Source organism: Pantherophis guttatus, chromosome 2, assembly GCF_059756535.1.
Source record: "Pantherophis guttatus breed Tessera chromosome 2, ASM5975653v1, whole genome shotgun sequence".
In the NCBI taxonomy this organism is placed as follows: Eukaryota; Metazoa; Chordata; class Lepidosauria; order Squamata; family Colubridae; genus Pantherophis; species Pantherophis guttatus.
In genome coordinates this window covers 193,566,127-193,591,104 of record NC_142064.1, presented here as the reverse complement: position 1 = coordinate 193,591,104, position 24,978 = coordinate 193,566,127, and the positions used below count along the sequence as shown (strand labels likewise).

At 40.4% G+C, this 24,978-nt stretch overlaps 1 protein-coding gene and 1 long non-coding RNA gene across 3 annotated transcripts; one reads left to right on the top strand and one right to left on the bottom strand.

Moving 5' to 3' along the window:
• Positions 1-187: 187 nt before the first annotated feature.
• SMAD5 (SMAD family member 5) lies at positions 188-12,658 on the bottom strand. 2 transcript variants are annotated; one of them, XM_034403536.3, is made up of 8 exons: positions 12,537-12,658; positions 11,523-11,638; positions 9,761-10,283; positions 8,485-8,736; positions 7,843-7,962; positions 6,616-6,837; positions 5,197-5,453; positions 188-4,481 (listed from the first exon to the last, which is right to left on the bottom strand). In XM_034403536.3, exons 3-8 carry the CDS (start codon positions 10,161-10,163, stop codon positions 4,338-4,340), a joined length of 1,398 nt encoding a protein of 465 aa, XP_034259427.1. In that variant the 5' UTR covers positions 10,164-10,283; positions 11,523-11,638; positions 12,537-12,658; the 3' UTR covers positions 188-4,337. The 2 variants fall into 2 exon arrangements, with proteins under 2 accessions (XP_034259427.1, XP_034259438.1); XM_034403547.3 differs by lacking the exon at positions 12,537-12,658 and adding an exon at positions 12,035-12,218.
• Positions 12,659-12,667: 9 nt separating this feature from the next.
• On the top strand, positions 12,668-14,969 carry LOC117655792 (uncharacterized). The gene is made up of 2 exons (XR_004588793.3): positions 12,668-13,312; positions 13,991-14,969. It is a non-coding gene; the product is annotated as an uncharacterized LOC117655792 (long non-coding RNA).
• The last annotated feature ends 10,009 nt before the right edge of the window (positions 14,970-24,978 follow it).

The window sequence follows — 24,978 nt, the reverse complement described above, 5'->3', positions numbered from 1 at the left end:
AAAGCAACTTACTTTCACAGGTTATAGGCCTAAATTTAACACTGATTATCTTCTGACTATAGCTACACAGAGTTTAAACAAAAGCTACCATACCAATGAAAAGACAAAAAGTGAAAAAACAAAATTGTGTATACAAAGCCTCAAATTGCCAGAAGGGACGTGTAAGATATAACAGAAAAGACAAGAGTGTTGCAATAATGTTTAATACATTTGTCTCAGCAGAGAAATAAGGGAAAATCAGATATTAACTTATTGCTGTAATACAGTCCAAAAATATACATTTGCTACAAGAATACTACATATATTCTGATGGCAATAATTGGTTGAAATTGCATGCAAAGTCACATAATAATTTCTGCTGCCCACAATTCAAATACATCAAAAAGTCCGTTTTTTTTCTGGTACCTGATGATATATAAATGGCTTGAGCAGTAAAAAAAAAATGGCTTCTTACCCAGATTCTAAACATTTTAGAAAAACTGCAAATGAGTTCTTATCACTCTACTAGAAGGTATTATTATGTGTTACTACCCGGATTACTGATTTATAGTAAAATCAACTGCAATCCAAAAATTTTAGGATGTCTCTGTTGTTGTCTCTCACACATATACTGTTGCAACCTTCAGTCTGATTTTTTTTTTAGAAATTACAGAACTCCCAGCCAGCATGGGTTTCTACAAATTCTAGTTAGAAGCTGTGAGGATAGGAAAGGTTGAGTAACTAGCATAATCTATCTAGCACTCTTTATAGTTCCCATTCATTTAATTAGGAAGAAACTGCTCAGAACTCCCAGGGAATTGTGACCTTAACTAACAGTAAAAGCAGCTTCTTTAAATAAAAGCCAGCAAAATAGTATATCTACTTCTGTTCAAACTGGTGTATGCTGTTGCTTTTTAGAACTTCAGCAGAAACTAGTAACACTTATATAATGGAGCTTTATAAGGTGAATTTTCAAATTTTAACTTGTTTTCAAAAACATTTTTTCTCACAACATGTACATGATTTTATTCTTTATCCTTGAAGATACTTTGTCATCTACTTCACTCTCAACATATCTGAATCAAAGGCCAAATATGAGAGGTACTTTTTTTTCATCCCCAATTACCATGGAACACACTATCATGATCTACTGACCTCCTTTTATCCAGCAATTTAAATGGTTTTAAAAAGGATCAGACAAAATGATTACATACAAGATTAACAGTTACTAACCATGTTACTATAGCACAGCTCTAAATGATAAGATAATAGAGAATTATAGCAAAAGGCAATTGCTCTATCTTGCTTACAGACTAATACAATCATCTAATTGGTTCCTATAGAACAGGGGTGTCAAATTGGCGGCCTGCGAGCCAGATGCGTGACACATCCCCCACATCAGCTCTACAAAGGCAAAAAAACCCACGATACATCATGATACATCACGTGACGTGATTGAGTTTTGACACCCGTGCTGTAGAATGATGGGCAAGATAGGCCTTAACTTTACAGTGCTCTATTCTTACATTCTTAAAATAATACCATCATGCATTACAAATTGCACCTTCTCCGGTCAGGAGTCACAAGTTTAAAACTGTTAACTGTAATGTTAAAATTATTAAAACATTTTTTCCAGAATTTAGAACTAGTCTTCAAAGGCATTACCATAGAATATACAAGGAAGTGGTATTCCAAATACCAGTGTACAGCAGGATTATTGAAATGTAAAAATTATCAACCAAGATTACAAGTATTTAAATAGGAACAGTATTAATCTCCTTGCCACATGGCCAAACTTTCTTTTACATTGCAAACAAGTCAACTTTAGTTTCATATCTTTTATTTTCCCATATTAACTACTAATTTCTCAAAAACTGAATTGTATTCAATTCAGGGACTCAAACCACACTCTTAAGAAGTGCCTTGAAATAATTACCGCATCCTGTGAGTTGGGAATAATTAGTCTCTTGGGATTGCAATGGATATGTCAAATAAAAAAGGACAACTACTTTGAAAAAGCAAATTCCATACTGGACATATTACAAAATGAATTAAATGAATTAAATTGCCAATATGTTAATATTGCTACGCTTCATCTAGCATTTCTGATCACTGTACCAAACCTTTTCTTAATACAATATGAGGTCATAAACTGAAGTTGAATCAGAAAAGATCAAGTATAACAAAGAAGGCAGATAAAATTATGAGATTCACAACTATAAATAGTTGGAGTTTAGACAAATTTTAAAGGCCACAAATGGCACTAATTGTGGTGACTAGATATCTTAAGTAAAAAATAAATAAAAGATCAATCTGCCTTTTAATGTTGAGTTGTTTAAGAATACAAGCAGGAGAGGCCTTTAATTTGATCCAGGTTGGGTCTTCCCAATCTACCTTCTTCTCCCTCATTTTATACAAAGTTACTTTTATAAGACATTCTCTTCCATATAGAATTTTAGGATTACCAAACTTAACTGAACATTATATTAAGATAAGCATGTAAGAACTCTCAATCAAAATTGGGTAAAAGGTATCTGCCTTGTGCCAACATATACTATGGATCTGCATATGTTCTTGATTATTCTAATACATGGGATGCTAAAGCATCAAGACTGAAGGATACAACCACCTATAGAGTGTAGAAGGCTCTCCACAGTCACACTGGCTAAGATTCTCTTTTTGAGCTCAGACAGCTTGGATAGAATCCATGCAAAATTTCATACTTTGTTGTAAGAAGTTCCCTTTTAATTGCTAGCATTGAAGGGGCAAAATACCCAAGAGCTACTTCTGATACAGATTGCCTTCCATGTCCAAGGAAATATTATATATTTAAAGCCAAAGTTTCAACCAATTACTGATTTAATAAGATGAGCATCAGACAAACAGATTTAGGGAAATTTCACCTCCATTTAAATTCAAATTAAACTTTACTTTGACTTGGAAAGGTGGTTGACTCTAATATATTTACTCCAAAGAATCAAAATATTCCTGGAGACAAATAACGTTTAATAAACACCTGTATCCCCATGACAAACCATTCATCAGTATTTTGTTATGACTTTCCATTGCTTTAGTCAGAACAATTCTAAATGATCCGGATGTTAAGATTGCCAGCTTTTGTTAAATTATACAAGAAATCCTGCGTGTATAAATGATTAAGGTTCATGAACACTATACCAAAGGTATACATCTTCACTTTAAAAATGTGCTTGATGTATTCGATATACACCTTTAGCAGGAATCATTAGCCCTTTTGCAAAAGGAAGGTAGGGAAGAAAGGTAAGATAAAGATGTTAAATGTCACCCACCAATCAGTGTATATAGCCTCCATGAGATTACTCCTGAAAGAATGTAGCCCTTGCCAATAAAAAAAAAAAGTTTATTTTACATCATACAACTTTCAGTCACCCACATGACAATATTCTCATAAATCATTATCATGAGAATGAGCTTCCCCAGCAATCAAAAAGCAAGTGTTTTACAACACTTACTAGGTAAAATTTAAATCTCCCCAAAACAGAAGTAATATTTAAAGGGAAAAAATAATATTGAAAATTAGCAAATGTAAATTTTTAGGAAGCCTCCAGACTATTTTCTACAAAAATGCAAAATAAAATATAAAACACAATGCACATTCTTGCAATGTGATACACAGCACTTTAGTGTTTTGTATTCAAATAATTGTTGACTGCCTCAAACAGTGCATACCCTGGATAAAACATCTGTTAAGCACCAATTCTACACACATTCATCTGAATCTCCTGGACTTTGATCTGAGTACAGGACTAAATTATGAAGGCAACACTGAACTGTGATGAAAGTAACTTTGCTATTGATTAAAGGAGAGCCTGCTCTAATGCATTTTGTTATCACTATCTGTAACACGTGCTTGCCAACATGTACATATTGAGGTCATATTTAAACTAAAGGCAATCTTAGGTATAATAAAGCTAGCTCTTTATGGATTTAGATCATCCACACAACCATATAGTAATATTAAAAACTGATGGTAAATCGGATCTATAGATTTAGCAAATGAGATAGTGTTTGTTATTCATTGTGTAAAGTCATTCAAGAATGTGTCCTCGGAAAACATGTTAAAATACTTCCAGTGGAATCAAAAGTTGTTCAAATATGTATAGCTCAGGTAAAACAGTTTCTGCATTTTTCAGTTTTCCTCCAAATTGAACAGTCTTAATATGAAATGAATGGGAAAATGATGATAAAACAATGGAATTGGTCATTTGTAGAAGAAGAAAGGTAACTTATGATGTATTCCTACAGAATCCACACTGGAAGCTTCTGGAAAATTAGAAAATGGTCACTAAAATTGTGGTTGCTGAAGAAATACTTTGGCACTATGAAACAGAAGAAATGGGATTAAGTGGGGAGCCCATTTGGGTAAGTACTTTATCCAGCCACTGAAGAGGCCCATGAAGATGGATTTCTATCCAACACGGGGTGCTTGTAACATCTTGTCGGTGGTATTCTGCTCCCCATCCCTATAAAGAATGATAAGTATTTAATTAGATTAGGATTAGATACTGAAACAACTGATTAATAAAACAATTTCTATTTTTTTAAAAAGGATTTGGTTTGAAGAGTGTTAGCTTCATGCTTATCTCCATCCCACTTAACAAAAACATGTTATTTAAGCCATCAATCCCTAATGTCTTCTAGTTTTGTTGGACTATAATTTATAATATTTTTACTTATGATGGACACGATAGCGATGCAAAACTACAACTTGGCAGAAACCCCAGTCAACACTGACCACTCATAAATTGTACTGGAATTGTGATTAATCTTCCCCTAAATAGGTACTGATTCCCACCCCATTTTTCTTGTGGGGGAGAGGAAATACTATAATTCATTTGGTCAATAATAATAAGTGGGTGATCTTCATCCTTATTTCATCCTCCAAATGAATAGAGGAAAGACATCTATCCAACAATCCATACATTCTTTTGTATATCTTATGGCATTTATCCTACTCCTACTCCTACTCCTACTCCTACTACCTATACATCCTTATAAGTTATTCACAACAACAAAGAATAATAAATCTGAAATGCTGAATTAACTCTGAGGATTTGCTAATTAAATATAGCAAAATTTCCAAAATCTGTTATATGTTAAAATTGCAGTCATACGTAATACATTCCAGATATTTCAAACAGATACAATATCGTAAATAACAAATATGCCAAGACTTACCTTTACAAAACTCATTCGAATTGTGCACATTTTGGTGAGCTCATATACTGCCTCAAATCCATGATTGACTGACTGAGCTAGAAGCTGCGCAAATTCCTGATTGTTAAAGATTTTAAGACTACAGCCACTGGGAATCTTGCATACAGTTGTAGGGTGAAATCCATGATGATAATTACAATTCCTACTTTGTACAAATATGCTGCTGTCACTCAGGCATTCTGCATAGACTTCCCCACCAACATAATACAGATGAACGCCTAAGGGAAGGAGAAAAATCCCAAATATTTAACACAGTTAAATTGCAAAAATGATTATAGCCTCTTCCTTTCAGCTGTTAGGAACTCTAGCCAAATTTCTATTTGAAAGATTCCAACTGTTTCCAGTTGTTTAAATATGTCAAGTGTATCATTTCAAACACCAAATTTCTTAACCACTAGATGTCCTCATCTTCCTTCACTCAGTACGTGATAGAATTATTCAATAAATAAATGATAAACTATTTTTTTCTTGCCTCATCAATTGGGCCTAGTGTGCAGGCAAGCTGGTATGGGAGACAGACTTTAGGATTTTAAGTCATTACCAACACTTTGAATTGTATCTGGAAAGAACTTGCATGCCTTGTAGAAGAAGTCTTTATAGAATACTGCCAGTTAGCATCCATTATTGCTCACAGCTACCCAATGCTGTTTTGAAAAGCTTTTCAGAGATAGCCCCATGGAAACTGCATTGTAATAAAATCCAATCTAAAATAAATCCATATTGCATATCTCACTATGGCAAGTCTGCGCTCTCATCAAGAACCAATGCAGGTAACAAACCAACTGACATTAAACAATGCTGCCTCCTAAAATTCAACATGCAAAGCTAAATCCAGAAGCACCTAAAAACTACAATCTGATTTTTCTAGAAGATGCTATACCTTGAATTGGGCTGCATTCTGCCAAATCACCCTTTGTATCACAATTATATTCAAGGATATTTTAAGGACTATACAATTCTATCACCCGCTTTTTCCTTAATTGGTCTTTCAAACCAGAAAGCTAACTTGTCATGTTTAGCTATCACTGTCCCCTTCAGCTCTTAACTTTTGTGTTATTTTCAGTATGACTTGTTATGATAAAGCAGGATATCTGTACAAATAATTTAAATATGTACATCAAGTACAAGAGATTAGAAAATAATTAACTATTTGTTTACCACTAAATCTTTAGTGATAAAAATAGATAAAAGAACATTTTTGATGCAATGTTTCATTTACAAAGTTGCTAAAATATCAAGCTGACGTTTTCAAGATGAATTGTTCAGATTTATAATATTTTTCCATGTGGCATAATATTACTCAAAGCTGTATGATTAAATTTAATTTATCCAAACTGCAAACAGTCTATTTACAATCGTATAAGCATATTTCAGGATTACCTTTTCCAATGTGTCTCCGAGTGTTCTCAATTGTTGAGTTACGATTAACATTGGAGAGCAAACCTAAGCAGAATCTGTTTTTGTTGTTAGAAGGATCTGTAAATCCATCTACTAAGATACTGGTAGAAGACGCATGAAAAGCCTCCCCAACACGATTGTTTAGTTCGTAGTACACTATTGAACACCAATGTTTGGGTTCTTCATAGGCCACAGGATGAACATCTACAAACAAACATAAAATACCTGTAATAATTCCAGCATCTACAGCCTCTTGCCTAGAGTATTAAGCATTTATGCATTTTTCTTATTGCTAAAGAACTTCAATTATATTTCTGCAGAAATTTTCCCAACAGGTAGTACCATCAACAGCAGACTATAGACTGTAAATGTTACTCCAGGTTCCTGAATTCATTAGTGAAGTATAAATACATTAATTGAAAGAACACAGCAAATCTTCTCAAACTGTTTTAAGAGAGCTTATTCCTTTACACAATTCAAATTGTGTAAGAAATATTTGTTCTAAATATTTTCACTTACAAATAAAAGTAATACAGAATTAATGTTACTCTGCACAGCCGGCATGCTTAATATATGCTGAATCATTCAACAGAAGTTAGCTACTCTTTTGAAAAACAGGCCTATAGTTAAATGATATCCATTAAAAAAAGTTCTATTTCTATCAAAAAATAACTTTATGCTTCTACTATTACAGCAAACGAAAGATACTTATTTTATCTTATCCTTTTCCAAATTCCAACTAGTTATTCTCCTTGGCATAACCTTGAACCTTCTCTTATCAGCAGTGTGCAACACAGAAATAAATGCTCTGGAATGCAGTTTCAACTTCTTATATATGGGAATTAACAGTGTGAAACCCTCAAAATTATCCTTTAACTTCCATTTAAATACACATTTAACCGCAACTTGCTTTTTAGAACAAAATATTCTTGGGTCTGTATTTCTCTCACCCTTTTTGAACCCATGATTCAGATGAAAGAGTAAAATGCTGATCAAATGACATTATGCTTCTCTTTCTAGTCAACAAACTCTCTAATGACCAAATTCTTAAATGTAACAATCTCATCCCATGTAGACAAGACAGTGTGAGGTACTGTACTTCAAAAACTAAATAAAAGATGTGACAATAATTTATCTTCTCCATTCAGATCGTAAGTGGCAAATTATCAAAAAGTTTCAAAATGTTAACAAGTCACAAGTTTATCTCACCTCTGCTCGAAATATTAGGCATTATCTGAGGAATTATACTATTGCTTGTATCCATAGACTGTGAAGTATCTTGACCCATTTGGTCTTCAGGAGGCATATACGCAGGTGGTGGTGTATCAGCTACAAATGAAAAAAAGAATAAAACTTGAGCAGTATTAATACATTTACCTTGAACTATCAGGTTTTTTTCAACTATAATCATGACTTGTCTTTTCTGTCATTTTCTGCCTCTTTCCATATTTGTTTGGAATCTAACAATTTTCAATCATGAAAATGTTCTCTTCATTCTCAGTTGAGGTTTCTATGGGCCTCATTCTCTTCCTTTGTCAGTCATTTATGTCACAATCTATCTTGCTTCATCTAGTTGAAGCTCCATTTCATTTTCTTGGGATTAGAAAGAAGCACCAGCAGATTCTCCAACTGATATATTAACTTGGAAGCTGTTTCCTTGATATTAATAAATTCTATCAAAGTGGATTTTAGAATTAGCTATACAAGATTTCTCATTTTGAAACTTATTTTTGAAACACTATTTAACCAACTTGAGTACAAATATAGCATAACCTAAATGGAATTCTAATTTCCTCTGATTTTATAATACAAGTTCTACTTTTCAGTGTTTGTCATACAAATAGTTCTTACCTGGTAGTTGAAATGGGCTAGATGGTCCAGAACTAGCTGGAGAATTTGGATAGGTATTGCTGCCTGGAGATGGTGGGTATGGACTATTTGGAGACATGGGAAACGGAGTGCTGTTGGGCTGTTGGAATGAATCTGGAAAGGTAGCATTGTGTGGCATATGTGGTTCATTGTGAGTTAAGTTTCTAAATTGAACCAAAAGGCTATGCTGTGGGTTAAATTCACTGTGCCTTGGCACCAAGACTGGCGGTAAAACTGAAAAAAAAAAAAAAGAAAACATATTAAAATAGTGTTGAAGATTTACACAGGTCATAACTCTTGAGGAATAAAAGTGCAAAAGTGCAAAGAAAGCAGTATATGCCATTTCTCTACTTGGAAAAGAATTACTACCCGAATGTACACCTTGATGGTCCAAGGCCAGATGTTGCTCCATAAAGTTTTGAGGCCCCCAAAATTTCCTCCTGAAATTGTTGCTCAATTATAACTTTTAATATAACAAAAGTGAAAATTATTAAGAGCATGAGAATTATGTCTACTAATATTTAAATTGAATCAAGAGGTTTTGCCCTGGACTCTCCCAATTTTTTAAAAAAATTCTATCCAAGTTGCCACTAAAGTTCTTGGATTTGAAAACACGCAAACCCTATGAAGATTATGAGTGACCAATCCATTTGCAATTGAATTAAAATTATATAGAACTCTAATGCAACACAAAGCTTTTCTGTATTAAGACAATTGCACAAGATGATTGAACAAATGTGATGTTAAATAATAGAACATGTGAAAAAGAAATATTTTAGGAAACATTTTCCAGATTTTCAATCAATACATAAATTACTTTATGTATTGATTACTGAAAAAAGACTAAAATTACTATGAAAATGTATCTTATTTAACAATACAATTATCAAATCCATAATATCATCAATAGTTTCAAATATCATAAAGTTCAGGGAGGAAACAATCAAAAGCAGGGTTCATATATTTCATTATGCCATTATGGAGTTTTGGTTTGGTTTAAAGCAATGGCTGTATCAACATGGTTTGTAGACTATGATTTATAGGACAGCTGTATCATCTATGAACCTGGCTATAACTTGTTGCTCAACAAGTTATGGTAAAAGCAAACCAAGGGTTGATGTAAAGTGTGTGATTCTAGTCTACAAAGTATCAATGCTCCCAGATGCAATTCCCATGTACCAATTTGTCTGTCCCATTTTCAATTTGCTGCTCCGCAACAAGTCAACTATTTTTGGTGAGTAAAGGCATTGAAACATACCTGGGCTCTCCACCCTTTTGTAATGGTATGGATTGATACAAACTTCTTTCTGTTTAGATCCAAAAGGAAATTCACAAATGTCCAATGGCTTCAGCTCATGATGACTCTGCAAATCAGGCCAACGCCACACACGGCAGTAAATCACGTGGGGAAGGCCTTTGCGGTGTGACACTTGAAGTCGCCCATCTAATGAACGAGGAATTGTAACACATTTGCTGGGTTGTCCAGGACTACTTAGTGCCTTTTCCAGTTCCTCCATGGCTCCTTTTTTCTTCTTTAATTTTTTTACCAAAGCATCGACTGCTTTTTCTGCCCATTTTTCTTCTTCATCGCCTTGTTTCCAGCCCAACAAGCGCTTTACAGCTGGGCTAGTAAAAGAGAACAGACTGGCCATTGAGGTCATTTGACAAGTTTTAAAGCAATTTTTAGAACAAAACTGCTGATTGTCAAGACACAAAAATAACTCTGCAACTGCAGCAGTGGTTAAATTCTTTTTAATCCAAGGAAGTGATTTCTCTTAGACCTATAAGAAAAATTACAGAACATCAGTTGATGCCAGTTTACCAGAGAAATGAAGGCAAACAGAGAGAATAATTGGATAATTTTAAACCTCATTATATTTAATTCCCACATGATGCATATTATTAACAGCCTTTTAATCTGAACCAATTTTCATGCCATGGGGATAACACTTAAAAGACAAAACAGTTGGTGGCATTAACAAAGGAAGTCAAATCCCTTCTATCGTTCACAAAGGCTAATCATTTGGTCAAATGGGGAAAAAAGTTTGGATTTTTTTTTTTGTAACGATAAATGAAAAGATGTTTATTTTAAACTTCAATTTGAAGTCAATGCATGGTACATCTTATGAGAAGATGTGCATCTATTAAAGACAGCAGTGGAAATACTCTGGTGATGTCTAAGCTGTTTAAATGATAGCAATTATGCACTTGTAAACCCTCTGGTGACTAGAAACTGATAGCAATTAGGCACTCTGTACACAAGAGATTCTGTAATAAAATTCCAGTTCTGGGAAGCCACTATAGTTTCTGAGATTTTGCTCCTACTGTTCCTTTCTGTTAACTCATCCTGAACTTGGTGTTGTGATCAGGATCATAAAAAGATAATCTATGTCTTTTGAAGAGACAACTGAGTGGATTTCATTTAAAAGAATAGAGCAGTGAATGATCAATGTTGTAAGCAGCAGTACAAAAGTGAGCATTCTCTGGCAAAGGAAGCAGTGAAGCCCCTTGTTGGGGAACACTGCTCAGACCCCAAGAGAGTCAATCTGGATTGCTGCAGAACAAAAACAAAATCTATTGCTGAGAGTTACACACAGCCCCTTTTTTGTTACTAACAAGGTCCATCTGCAACTCTCTTTAAAAAATAAAAAGGAGTAAGGATGACAAACGGAACTAATGTGCTGTGGCAACATGTTGATAAGACCTCATAAAATCCCCGAAGAATACTCAACAAGTACAGACATAGACAATAGGCAGCTGGCAAAAAGCAGCACTAAACAAAGAGAAAGGATGTCAATAACAAGTCAGTTCCGTTTCTGCTACAGAAACTGCCAAATATTGTCTATGGGGTTTCTGATAAACTACAGCAAGTCAAAACAGCTAGCCCACCCTGCTGCATTTTCAGCCCATCAAACACGGGGCATTAAGGGCCGGAAAGCTGTCTGCTCGCCTTGCTAATTCTCAAAAGATGCTGCTTGTCAATAACTTAGTAGAAAAATGTGCCTGGCAATCCCAGCTACCTGTTTTTTCAGCGGAGAGAAGACAGCGGCAGGCCGCATGAGCAAAGACAGGCAACAGTTTTTTACCATCTGCATTCGGCATCTCTCTGGATGGGGGGTGAGGAAAGGCCGCACAACTAAACAAGAACAAAAAAAAAAGCACATAAAAGAATTATCCAACAACAGCCATCACCAGCGTTACTTCACTCCTCTTGCTAGGAAACTTATCAGGATGCCACAGGTGCTGACTTGGTACACTCTCTATATTATCATAATAGGGTTAAGCTGACAAAGCGCATTTCCTCATTCAGAAGTTTAGTTCTGCCCAAGAGGCAATAAAAGGATTTAGGGCTGTTCTCCTCCAAAAGGCAGGTTGATGTGTGTCCGAAATATACAAGAGTATACAAATAAGACACTTAACGTGCCCGAACAACGAATCAAAAGTGCCCCGCTTAATGGCAAATCAGCCAGAACGGGGAGGCTGAGTAAGGTTGGATTTGGGGGAACAGGACCTCCCCCCCATAAATACACACCCCATCAGCTGCTGATTGAGGACGGCCACAAAAGGCAAGGTTGCGTGGCCTGGCAATGCTAATTGCTTTAAAAGCATAAAATGCAATATCGATCCATGTCAGATCGCCAGCAAGCGTGGGCCAGGCCCAAACCGGGGCACCTCGGGGTCCAGCCCTGGCGGGCCACTATGCCCCGTCACAGAGTTTGGGGTGGGGGGGGGCTGTTAAGTTGCTAAGAAGAGCCCCCCCACCCACCCCGCCTCCACCCTGGCTTGCAAAGCGAAGAAGCGCCTGGCGCGAGATGCGGACGCTTCTTCTACACCTCCCCCCCCCCGCACCTCCCCAACCTCCAGCAAAAGGCAGGCAGGCGGGCGGGCGGGCTGGGCGGAGAAGGATTCCCGCCGCCACTTCCTCGCCCAGCAAGCCACGAAAAGGGCGCCCTCCTCTTCCTCCTCCCTTTCGCCACCCCCTCCCCCCCCGCCCCACTCCGTCCTCTCCGGCTTTTCCAACGGGTTTTACCTACCGCCCGACGCGCGGCTGGCGGCCGAAGAGGGAAGCGGTAAAACCCCGGCCAGGAGAACCGACAAGAACTGCCGAGGACGGAAAAAGAGGCGGAGTCGGGCATGTCAGTCGAACCCAGGGCTCACGTGACAAGGCCATCGGGCGAAACGCGGCTGGTTGAGCCTGTGCGTCACTCAAGCGCCCGGAGCCTATGATTTGCAGAAAGAAGGAAAGAGGGTGGGAGCGTGCTCTCCAGGCTTCTGGGGGATGGAGTGGGAGGGGGAAGAGGAGAGGAGGAGGAGGAGTGCAGGCCTTGGGTCTATTTGGTCGCTCTTATGCAGCGTTGCGTTGGCCGCGTAACTTGCGTTTTGTTCCTAGCCTTTGGCCCGGCTAAGAGGCTACCCGGCTTCCTCCTCGTGATTTCATTGCGGTTTAGGGGCTCGGGATGTTTCGGGTTCAGATATTTCTGCTCCCTACTTGCCAACGAAGTGAGGAGGTATATAAAAAAATTGCACGAAGTAAAAGCTTAAAAAAACTACAAAAACTCGGGCGTAAATGCCAGTTCGTGGAGAGAAATTAGAAGAGCTTTGGAGGAAAACTCCAGACAGCCGCAAAGAAAAGTGGAAGCCGCTGCCAGACGAGTTTGTCAAGCTTAAAAAACAAAAATGAAATCAAAGAGCAGGGACCCTGGGTTCAGAAGGACAGACCATTCCTGCCCAGTATGTAATCCTGTCCTGGCTGGAAGGATTTATAAAACATCGAGGAACCCAAACCAATTTCAACAGTGCTGCACCTGAGGTAAGAAAACTATACAGGTAGTCCTCAGTTTACGACCGCAATTGAGACCCAAATCTATGTTGCTAAGTGAGGCATTTGTTAAGTGAGTTTTGCCCTGTTACTTTTCTTGCCACATTTTGTTAAGTGAATCACTGCAGTTGTTAAATTAGTAACACGGTTGAAGTGAATCTGGTTTCCCCATTGACTTTATCAGAAGTCCTTGTCAGAAGGTCATGAAAGGGGATCACAAGACCCAGGGACACCATCATAAATGTGAGTCAGTAGCCAAGCATCTGAATTTCAATCGTGTCCATGGAGATGCTGCAGGGATCATTAAGTGTGAAAAACGGTCATAAGTCACTTTTTTCAGTGCCGTTGTAACTTTGAACAGTTACTAAGCGAACTGTTGTAAGTTAAGGACTATTCCAGACCATTATTATATATGTAAAAAACCTGGGCACATCATTTCTTTTGACCCACAGCACACTCCTTGCACATGTGGAGCTTTGGAATCAACAGTAATCACCTCTGTTCTGACTCAGACATGCATAGGCAAACTCAAGTCAAACGTTTCCTTAATCTAGTGTGAACAGTGTTATATGATCTTCATGCTAGTTTTGTTGGTGTGTTTAAAGATTATGTATGTAATTGTGTGTATGTCTGTTCAGCCAATCATTTGTACAAATTATATCATTGCAGCCTGAGGATGTCATTCCAGGTCCTGTAGAGCAAAACTCTTCGGAGTCAACATTGAATTCAGAGGTCGTCTCATCCATACAACACCTCCTGTCCAGGGACTCAAGTGTTATCTTACCGCACAGCAATAAGAAGGATCAACCAGTGATGATGAAGGATCAACCAGTGCATCCAACAGTGTCATCCATAAAGCCACAATCCCTCCGTCAAGAAAGAGGAAGAAGAAGAAGATGGGAGGGGACGAGATACTGAACAACATTGTGACTCTATGTTGGGAGCAGCTTCAAATCTATACTACAGGGACGTCTCAGTTGAGCCTCCTCAACAGCAGGACATATATAGCCCTTTGTGACTTTCCTAGCCAGCTTCTGACAAAGACAAGGGAGGAAGCCACTGAAATACTGCATGATGCACTTAATAACTGCAGTGATTTACTTAACAACCATGGCAGAAAAGAACATAAAACCTGGGGAAACTCACGCAAGAACCATCTTTGTTAGCAATTGTGGGGTTTAGAAAGAGAGCCTGTAGTATATTCTACTCCCAGAGGTGAGACAGGCCCCCACTCTCCTGGCCTTCTGAAAAGGAATTAAAACATGGCTCTGTAGCCTTGCTTGTGGAACGCAGAGGAATACACAACCTTGGGGATGGCTAATGCCCTGAGAGGCCTCCCTTCATCTTTTAACTAATTTTAACAGCATTTATTTATCCTTGCCTCCTTGTAGAATTTTAATTTTAAAACCTTAACTTTTATATACTGTTCTTATATTTTAATGTTTTATTGTACAACCTGTCAGAGTCTCTGTTTGATGGAGATGGGCAATTCAAAAATGTGAAAAGTAAAGAAGTTCCACCTGCATGCCTCCTGAAACTAGCTCATCTGTGCTACTTCCATTCTTGAGTCAAAAGCCAGTGACATACTGTAAAGATTGCAGGGTTAAGACTCATAGATTGCAGTGAAATAAAAGAAAACATGACTCTGTCCAAAAGTATCATCAAATTTCTCAAATACGGTATTGAGGCGGGATATTTAGGACATGGTATAGTAGCCTAAATTGCCAGTTGGGCTAGCTCATGGGTGTCAAACTCAATTGCATCATGTGATGTATTGCAACGTATCATGACTTTTTTGCCTTTGCAGAGCCATGGTGGGTGTGACCTGCACATGATACATCCGGCCTACGGGCCACCAGTTTGACACCCTGGGCTAGCTAGCTGATCTTTCTGTTGTTCAATTTCAGCTAGCAACTACTCCCTACTGATGTAAGGTGGAACTTCTTTCATGGTAGTTGGCAGCCAATTTGGTCTAATGCCAACAATTAGGTTAGACTTCAGTAAAATAACTTGGTTCTTACAATAATGCAAGCATGTAAGTGTTCAGAGAAAAAACAAGCTTATTTCAAAAGGTAAAGTTCTTTGTAGACAAATCCAAAGCCTGTGGTTGAGAGTAATTTTACCAATTCAGGGGTCATCCAGGTATGGAAAAAGCCCCCCATACATTCAGGTGGATGCAAGGTTGAAAAGTTGTTTGAGTCTGACTCACAAGATCTTTTATAGCACTGGTTCAGGCATGCCTATTTTCCGAAGTCATGCCTCTTTTGAGGGACCTCATTGAACATTTTGTTCTACTCATTTAATCTTTATACACATGCAAGGGCTGAGGATCTTTCCAGTTTAGGCCCTGAATCAGCTTCTGCAACAGGTGACTTGATCACCTGACTGCTCCAGAACTGCAAGGTCATGCTCCCAATAGATCCTGCTTCTTCTGACTCTTATCTGCACCTAGCTGAGAGCCTGCTGATTCCTGAGTTGCATGGTCAGAACCTGTTGCATCGTGGTTCTTTGCTTTAAAGTCTGACTCATCAATCCAGCCCATAATACCTAGCTGGCTCAATAAGATGTGGTTTGTCCATGAGAATGGGGAAAACCTCACCCCACTAACTTCTGTATACATCATCTCCTCCAAACTATTTTGAGAATATCCATTGCAATAGAAATTGGACTTAAGATGTTCTAAGACATCCTGATTTAATTTTTTAGGATTAAATGGATTATAAAAGGCGCCGGGGGGCGGGGGGGGGAGAAAGACTAGGTTCATACTTATTAAAACAATAACTGTCTTGTAGAAACTTGTATTCGGGTCCTTCATTCTAAAGGTCATGTAAATAAGCAGTGCCCATTTCATTTATTTTCTTCACCTTCTAAAATTAATTTTGTCTTAGGATCCCCGTTATGTCCTCTGGAGTAAATAATAAATGTGAAATTTCAGAGGCAACAAAGACGACAGGACCAAAGACTGCAAATGATAAATCTTTATGTTGAATAAACTGCCCCAGAGCAATCTGGGAAAATCAGACTTGCATTTAATGAGGACTGGGGAACTATGGCCCTTTTATGACTTGCGGACTTCCAACTCCCAGAATTCCTGAGCCAGCGTGAAATTCTGCAAGTTAAGTCCACAAGTCATAAAAGGGCCATAGTTCCCACTCCTGATTTAGTGAAAAAGACTTGTCCCAATAGGTTTCCAGAAAATGTAGGGAGGGGGGATATTTTAAAAAGGGCCTGTGGATCACAGCTTCTAATGTGAGCCAACTCCCTTAATATTCCCAGTTCTACCAAGAATGTTTGGTGTGGAAGCAATGGATGCTGGCTGAATTTCATTCCATCTGCATGTTGTTTGGAATCCTCCAGAGCAAAATGCCCAATTTTGTTCCCTTCAGGGACATCTGTAGTCAAGATGGGGATTGATGGCTGCCTTCCAGACTTAGGCACAAATCATTTTAGGCTGTACTTATTATTTGAATCAGAAATGTTCAGCCCAGTTAAAGATAAATATTATGTTAATTGCTTGATGGAACCTGATGCTTTTTTTGGGTGAGAAATTAAAATGCTTAGATTTCTTGTATCCTATTTTTCTATGTTGGCACTAGTTAACCTCTGTCATCATAACTCTGTCTTTTATTTTTTAAGAGCTCATAACACGAAAGTCTTTAGCTTTAAAATAAAGATTAAAACATTAGAATTAAAAATTTAAAAACTTAAAAATATTGTTAAAACAATGAAAACAATGAACAATAACAATATTGTTAAAACAATAAAAAAGAAAATTAAAAAGAAAAAATACTTATGAAAATTTTTGAAACATCAAATTTATAAATAAAATGTGTATAGGTTAATAGTTTGCTGGAATGATCAATAACAAGAATGAAATACTGTATATGAAATTTCAAAGATGCAATAATAAATTTTAAAATCAAATCACCCCTCAAGGGCAAGATTACTATAACTGATAAATTGCAACTCAAACAAGTAAAAACAGAAAATTAACAAAGAAAATGGTGCATAGTTAACATGTTTTTAGCCTAACACAATTCAAAATGTTGACTAACTTTGCAGTATTTCTCTTTGTGAGAAATCAGTCTAATTAATTCTGTATTGATTCACAATCAGGCAAGCACTGTGCAGCCATAAGGCCTCTGTATTATTTTAACGGGGGGACTCCAGGTGCTGCTTTATCTTATCAAAGAATTATTCCCCTCCTGAAGAATCATTTCCATCCCTTTCCTTGCCTTTGGGCGCTATATTTGCTCCCAAGAGTCCCTTGGGAGTTGGGCGGTATAGAAATGCGACAAAATAAATGAAATATTTATCTTGCCAGAGAATAAGTGGCCTTATTTATATTTGCTTTGTGATTTATGGTCCAGAGGCTTTTTAAGGCTGCCTTCTGCATTTGAATTTTCAGCAAGCATCTCTCTTCAGCTCAATCTGTGCCAAGAGGAAGCTTGTCATGGCTTTTAAAAACAGTCTGGTTCATAGTGGGAATTTACTTAATTCTGCCTTTTGTGAAACAAGGCTGAAATATTTTTAGATATTGATCACATTTTGCAAGTCAGTTCTCTAGAAACAGGGCAGAGAAATGGTTGCACTGAGGAATATTCTAATCAAAATATCTATATGTGTCTCTCTGTGTAGACCCACGTCCATATGTTTGCTAGGAAAATAAAATAATATACAAGATACTGCTTAGTGTGATTGCAGGAGTTTAATACATGTAAAAGATGAATGAATCTTTTTAAAGCATTTTCTTATCAATGGAAAATTGAAGGAAAAAGAAAAGAAATGTGAGTGTCTAAAATTATTCAGTCCACTTACAATTTGTGCAAGAAAAGTTGGAATGCAAAAAATACTTGCATTTAATTTTTTAAAAAATAGGGTTTTGAGGTCCTGGACTGATCCTGCTCCAAATTTGTATAATTTTGTGTGTTTCAGTGGCCCTGCAATTTTTTGTTCATCATAAGCTTTGCAAATAGAGGCCTCCTTATATATTTACATCTGTATGTCTGTTGTCCAGAAATTCAGGCAGTGTATGTAAGGGACTCCTCTGAAGTCATTTTATTTCTCTCCCCAACAGCAATCTGTAAGGTGGTTTGTTTGTTTGTTTATTGTTTGTTATTAATTAGATATATATGGTTGCCCAGCTCACACACTGTAACTGCAGGTGACATACAGGTGGTGTTCAAAGTTTGAAGTGAAAGATAATGGCTGGCCAAAATCTATTATTAGCTCCATTATTAATTAACATTTTAAATTTAATTCTCTCTCGGTGTTTTATTACATGTAACTGTTTATTAAATTTGCCACATTTATTTTTGAAATGAAATATAGTATTCCTCAAAATATCAATATCCAAGAGTAAACAATAATAGTAATATATCCAAGAGTAGATAATAATAGCAATGATAACAAAACAATTATGGATATGCCAAATGAATGCAAAAACTGCAGTGCAAAAGAATAACAAAAAGAATAAAGGGTTGAGTTATAAAGGAAAATTTTGTTATTTGAAAGTATCAATTTTCTTTGATCACCCAAGATTTTAAGCTTGATCATCATAACATGATTCCATTATGTGGAATTGTGTCCCACTTGTTTGCATCTAGTGATAAAAGAGTTGTGACATAATATAACAGGGTACTAAAGAAATACAGGTAGTGTTCACTTAATGGACCTAACTGGGACCAGAATTTCCATTGTCAAGCAAAGTAGTTGTTAGGAGGAAAAAAGCTGCATTTCTGAACAGCTTAGTGACAGCAGTTCAAGTAGTCCTAGTTACAATAGTTACACCAGGATCGCACTATCCTTAGGTGAGGACTTCGCATTTCTTCTTTTTTGCTGTGTATTAAATACCTGGATCCTTAGCAGATTGACTGAGGCGAGCTTAATGTTCAACTCAACCTTTATTCAGAACACAATACACGAACGAACATTCCCGCGTTTGACAGCTCCTTATATACCGGCTGTCAAAACCCTGGTAACCAATCAGAACAGTTTCAACTTTCCTGCTTGTCGCTAGGGGGAGCCGGCTAGCGACTATGCTCAGTATGTAACACCCCTTCCCACCAAGCTTGCGCATGCGTAATCATTTAAATACGCAGGCCGACGCCTAATCCGCCCCGATCGTCGGGGTACCGATGACAGCGCTATGTCCCCTAAGGGGAAAGAACATGCCTCATCTTCCCTAGCTGTGGGTGACTCTGGGCCATTTCCATCTGTCAATACACCGGCCTCCCTGGTGTCCGGTAAGTGTGGAGCGTTGTGTTCGTCAGGAGTGGGAACGGGATGTGGCTGGGTGGGCTCTTCGGCGGGCTGCTCTATTTGCACTTCGGGTGGTTGGTCTGGATTTGGGACTCTTGTTCGCAGTTGGTCCCTATGGCGCCGCCAGGTCCTACCCTGACCCATATCAACACGGTACGAGCAAGGGCCAGCAATGGCCCCGATCTTCCCTGGGAGCCACAATGGTTGTCCAGCGTAATTCCGGGCATATACTGGATCACCTATTTGGAAGGCCTTATGCCAACTTCTGGACTCAATGGGCTTGGTTGGGTAATGTTGGGGGTGTATACGGTCTAGCGCTGTGCGCAATCTCCGTCCCATGAGTAGCTCCGCCGGGGTCTTATTAGTGGTTTGGCATGGCGTGGTGTGTTGAGCGAACAGGTAGTTGTCCACTCGCTCCTGCCACCCCCCAGGACCCAACCGCAGTAACGCTTCTTTGGCTGATCTTACAGCCCTCTCCGCACATCCGTTACTAGATGGATGGAACGGAGCTATCAAGCAGTGCCGGATACCATGCGCTGCTAGGAATGTTTCGAAAGGAGCGGCCGTAAATTGGGGCCCGTTGTCCGACACCATTAAGTCGGGCAACCCGTGCGTAGCGAACAGCCGTCGGAGGGCCTTAATTACAGCTTCGGCTGTGATGGAATGCATCAAGACCACTTCGACCCATTTAGAAAATGCATCCACCAAAATTAGGAATGACTGGCCGTGGAGTGGGCCTGCAATATCAATGTGTAAACGAGACCAGGGGGCCCTCAGCTCATCCCACTCCCTTGGAGGCTCTCTAGGTGGCATTGGGCGACTATCCTGGCACTGAGGACACTTGGCAACCCACGCTGAAATATCCTTATCTAGATGTGGCCACCACATGTAACATCGACCCAGCGCTTTCATACGGACAATGCCCGGGTGACCCTGATGGAGTTGCGATAACATTGAGCGCGGTAAAGGGGTTGGTACCACCACCCGATGCCCCCACAATAAACAGCCATTCTGGGTCGACAATTCGAGTTGCCTGTCCGCAAACGGTTTTAGTTCCTCGGAGTAAGGACCCGGCGGCCAACCCCTCGCCATCCAGTCGAGGACACGAGAAAGCACAGCACCTTTGGCAGATAAACGGGCGATGTCCAATGCAGTGACAGGCAAAGGCGCGTTGTCGATCAAACAGACAGATGAGGCAGGAACAGGATCAGCCAGTAAAACAGGTAGGGGGCAGCGGCTTAAAGCGTCCGCATGCGCGAGAGCCTTACCCGGACGATGGACCAAGGTATAAGAGTAAGCAGACAGGAAAGTGGAATAACGGGTCATCCGGGGCGGTAAAATTAACGGCGCTTGATGGTCACCGGCAAGTATCCCGAGCAGTGGTTTGTGATCGGTGACTAATAGGAATGATCGGCCGTAGAGATAGTGGTGGAAACGCCGAACTCCTGCGACCATAGCTAACGCTTCCCGGTCAAGTTGCGAGTAGTTGCGTTCGGCAGGGCCGAGAGTACGGGAGAAATAAGCAATGGGAACCTCTCGGCCGCTTGGTAATTGGTGGCTCAAAACAGCGCCCACCCCAAACGGGGAGGCATCACAGGCTAATACTATAGGCAAATGGTCAGAGTACTGGGCCAACACAGAGTTAGATATAAGGAGCCGTTTGACGGCAGTGAATGCGGCGGCTTCTTTCTTACCCCAAATCCACGGGGCCCCTCGGTCTAACAGGCGGTGCAATGGCTCGGCAACAGACGCTTTGTGTGGAAGAAACATAGCGTAAAAATTTAAAAGGCCAAGAAAAGCCTGTAAATCCGCTTTACCGCGCGGGGTTGGGGCATCCACGATGGCAGCTATCTTAGAAGGGGTAGGGTGGAGGCCAGCACTGTCAACGAGGAATCCCAGGAACTCCACCTGTGGCACTGCTATCTGACACTTGACACGGTTCACTTTGAGCCCCATAGAGTCAAATTGGCAGAGGACACTTCGGAGCCTGACCATCAGTTCCGGCTTATTGGTGGCCGATACCAAAACGTCGTCAAAATATGGCACAACCCCGGGGATTCCATGTAAGACCCTTTCCATCAAACTTTGGAAGAGCCCCGGGGCTACGCTGACGCCAAATTGCAGGCGCCTACACCGGAAAGCGCCTCGGTGCGTAACAATTGTCTGGGCCTCAGCAGTCTCATCATCCACCAGCAATTGCTGGTAGGCTTGGGCGAGATCCAGCTTTGCGAAAACTGACCCCTTGCCTAGGGAATGCAGGACGTGCTGGACTACAGGGACAGGGTATGCATGCCCCAAAAGTGCCTTATTGATGGTTGTCCGGTAGTCCGCGCAGATGCGGATCGAGCCATCTGCCTTAATAGGTGTTACTATAGGGGTTTCCCAACGGGCAAAATCAACGGGCTCCAAAATCCCTTGAGCTATCAGTCTATCTAATTCAGCATCGACCTTTGCTTTAAGAGCGAAGGGCACCTGGCGAGGCTTAAGCCGGCGAGGAGGACATTGAGGGTCTAAACTAAATGATACCGGTGAGCCCTTATAGCAACCCAGCTTGCCATCAAATACGGCGGGGAATTCCTTCACTAAACAGTCTAGCTCATCAGACAGGATGGAATTGACCCCCTGAATTTTCAACCCCAAGGATTCAAACCAGTTAAGACCTAATAAGCTAGGTAACGGGGCTTCAACTATCACCAGGGGTAACTTGCCAGAGAAATTTTTAAACTTAATCCTGAAATACCCACAACCCACAACAGGAATTGGTTTGCCTTGATAATCCCTCAGGTGGATATTACAGGGAGCGAGGCGGTTCTTAGATAGACGCGGCACCAGTCTCTTCACTGTGCTCCATGAAGCGAGGGACGTAGCGGAGCCGGAATCCACTTCCATCTGGCATGGTTTACCCTCAATCGTCACCGATATGTGGATCTTTTGGCGGAGTGGCACAGGTGTCGCATCAGATACCATGTTTATTGCAGCTGGATCACGGCCTCGGTTAAAGTGGTTATACTGTGTGTTTGGCTTCCTCACACCACTTCTCCTGTCCCAGCTGGGCAGTGCTGCGGAAACAGGTGCAACTTGTGGTGATTGGCAGACTCTAGCAAGGTGGCCGCGACGTCCACAACGGCGGCAAACGGCCTCCTTGAAACGGCAGGCGGATCGTGGGTGGGAGCCCCCACATCCTCTACAATCTGAATTCGGCTTGGGGGGTAATCGGGCTGGCTTGCGCTCATCTGTAACTCGATTAATAGCCTCATCCGCCTCATAATCGTCCTCGCTCTCATAGTTAACCGTACTGCAATGGACGTGTTCCCCCTTAGGTTGGCTCCCACTTTGGCCCCGGGGAAGGTCGGCTAGGGATAGCGTGGCGAGCTCTGCGGCACAAGCTTCATCTAGTGCCTCTTGGAATGACAATTCGGGCTTTGCTATAAGCCGCCGTTTTAAGTTCTGGTCCCTCACACCGCTGACCAGCCTATCCAATAAATAGTCATCCAAATCAACAAACTGACAATGCCGAGCCGCCTTCCTCAGCGCGGCCACGTACTGGCTAATTGATTCCCCCTCAGCCTGGTCTCGGTGATAAAAATGCTGCCGTCGGGCAATTCGTGACGGCGCTGGGGCATAGTGTTTTCTAAGTTTATTCATAAACTCGTCCCAAGTTCCTGCATGGATGGACTGGGGAGCCATTAGTGTCATGGTGGTGTCGAACATTTTGGGACCGCAAAAACTCAAGAAATAGGCCCTTTTCCGTTCACTCGACAGATCCCTATAATCATTAGCGATGAGGAAACACTCGAACCTGGCAATGTATGCCTCCCACGATTCCGTAGCTGGGTTGAATGGCGCGAACTGCTGTGGCGTAGCCATCATTCATTCACTCACGTTTCCCTCAGAGTTTTTTTCTCCAATTCTGTCACCTGCTGACTGGCCCGACAGCGATTCCCACTACCGTATCTCCGATCAGGGATATGTGTATCCCACCCTCGTCGCCACTATTAAATACCTGGATCCTTAGCAGATTGACTGAGGCGAGCTTAATGTTCAACTCAACCTTTATTCAGAACACAATACACGAACGAACATTCCCGCGTTTGACAGCTCCTTATATACCGGCTGTCAAAACCCTGGTAACCAATCAGAACAGTTTCAACTTTCCTGCTTGTTGCTAGGGGGAGCCGGCTAGCGACTATGCTCAGTATGTAACACTTTGCTGGCTTCTTTTTCAACTCTTACCCACCCATCCACCTACTTCCTCCCATCTCTGCCATTTTGGATGCCTGGGACCCCTGCTACCCTTCATTCAAACCAACATTCTACCTTGAACCCTGCTGACCTGCACTTTGCTGCCCCTGCTACTTCTCATGGTTCTTAGCTGACTAGGCCCCAACCCTGTTAGCCTTTTGTGAAGCTCTAAAAACATGGCTGTGGTCCTGAGCCTAGGGCACTACATGTACCAAGGGCCCTGCCTCCTGGCTCTATCGTTAACAGGATATATATCTTGCTTTTATATGTACTAGAATTAGACATTTTAATGTTTTTTTTACTGTTTTAATGCTTTTTATTGTTTAATTTTTAAAAAAATTATAATCTATGTTTTAAATATCTATGGAGATTCTCAGTCATCCAGGTCATTGTTGTCCCAAAGGTGCTTTTTCAAAAGGCAGTTCATTCAGAACTGAAGAAGCTTCTTGGATGAGAAGCGAAACGTCTTCGAGCAAAAACAAAGAAAGTCTTGTTGCCTTTTGAAAAAACACCTGTGGGACATATGTTTTGAACTGTGAGCCACCCAGAGTCATTTGCTGTGATGGGAAATCAAATCAAATCAAGTCATAAATAAATCAATCAGTTGAGGGCTTCAGAGGGCAGCAAAGGCAACAGAGTGCAGGGTGACAGGCCTAGTACAGGGCAGGCAGCAGGGATAGCAGAAAGCAAGGCAGTCAAAATGACAGAGATGGAGTGGAAATAAGTGGGGGAAAGAGTTGAAGCACTTCCTGAGGTCATAAAGGTGGATAGGCTGCCAAGCATCTCATTTTGATCATGTCACTGTGCAGGCACTGCAGTAACTGTAACTTCCAGGACCAGTACTATTTGCTCAATGTTGTGGCAATTTGAATGGTCATTGAACAAATGGTTCTTAAGTGAGGATTACCTATATTAGCTGATTGCAGTTGAATGAGAAAAACAACTAATTTATAGGCCAGCAATAACAACAGTATTGTCCACCAGCAGCCTGCGGAGCTAGCAGCGGAGTCGGACAGTGAGGAGGCTGGGGAGGCCCAGATGAGGGCTCTGCGTCAGAGGCAGAGATGGGGCCAGGGCCATCTGGGAGTGATGTGCGGACTCCGGAGCCTTCAGAGTTGGACAGCAGAGAGGCAGAGGAATAGGAGGAGCCTGTT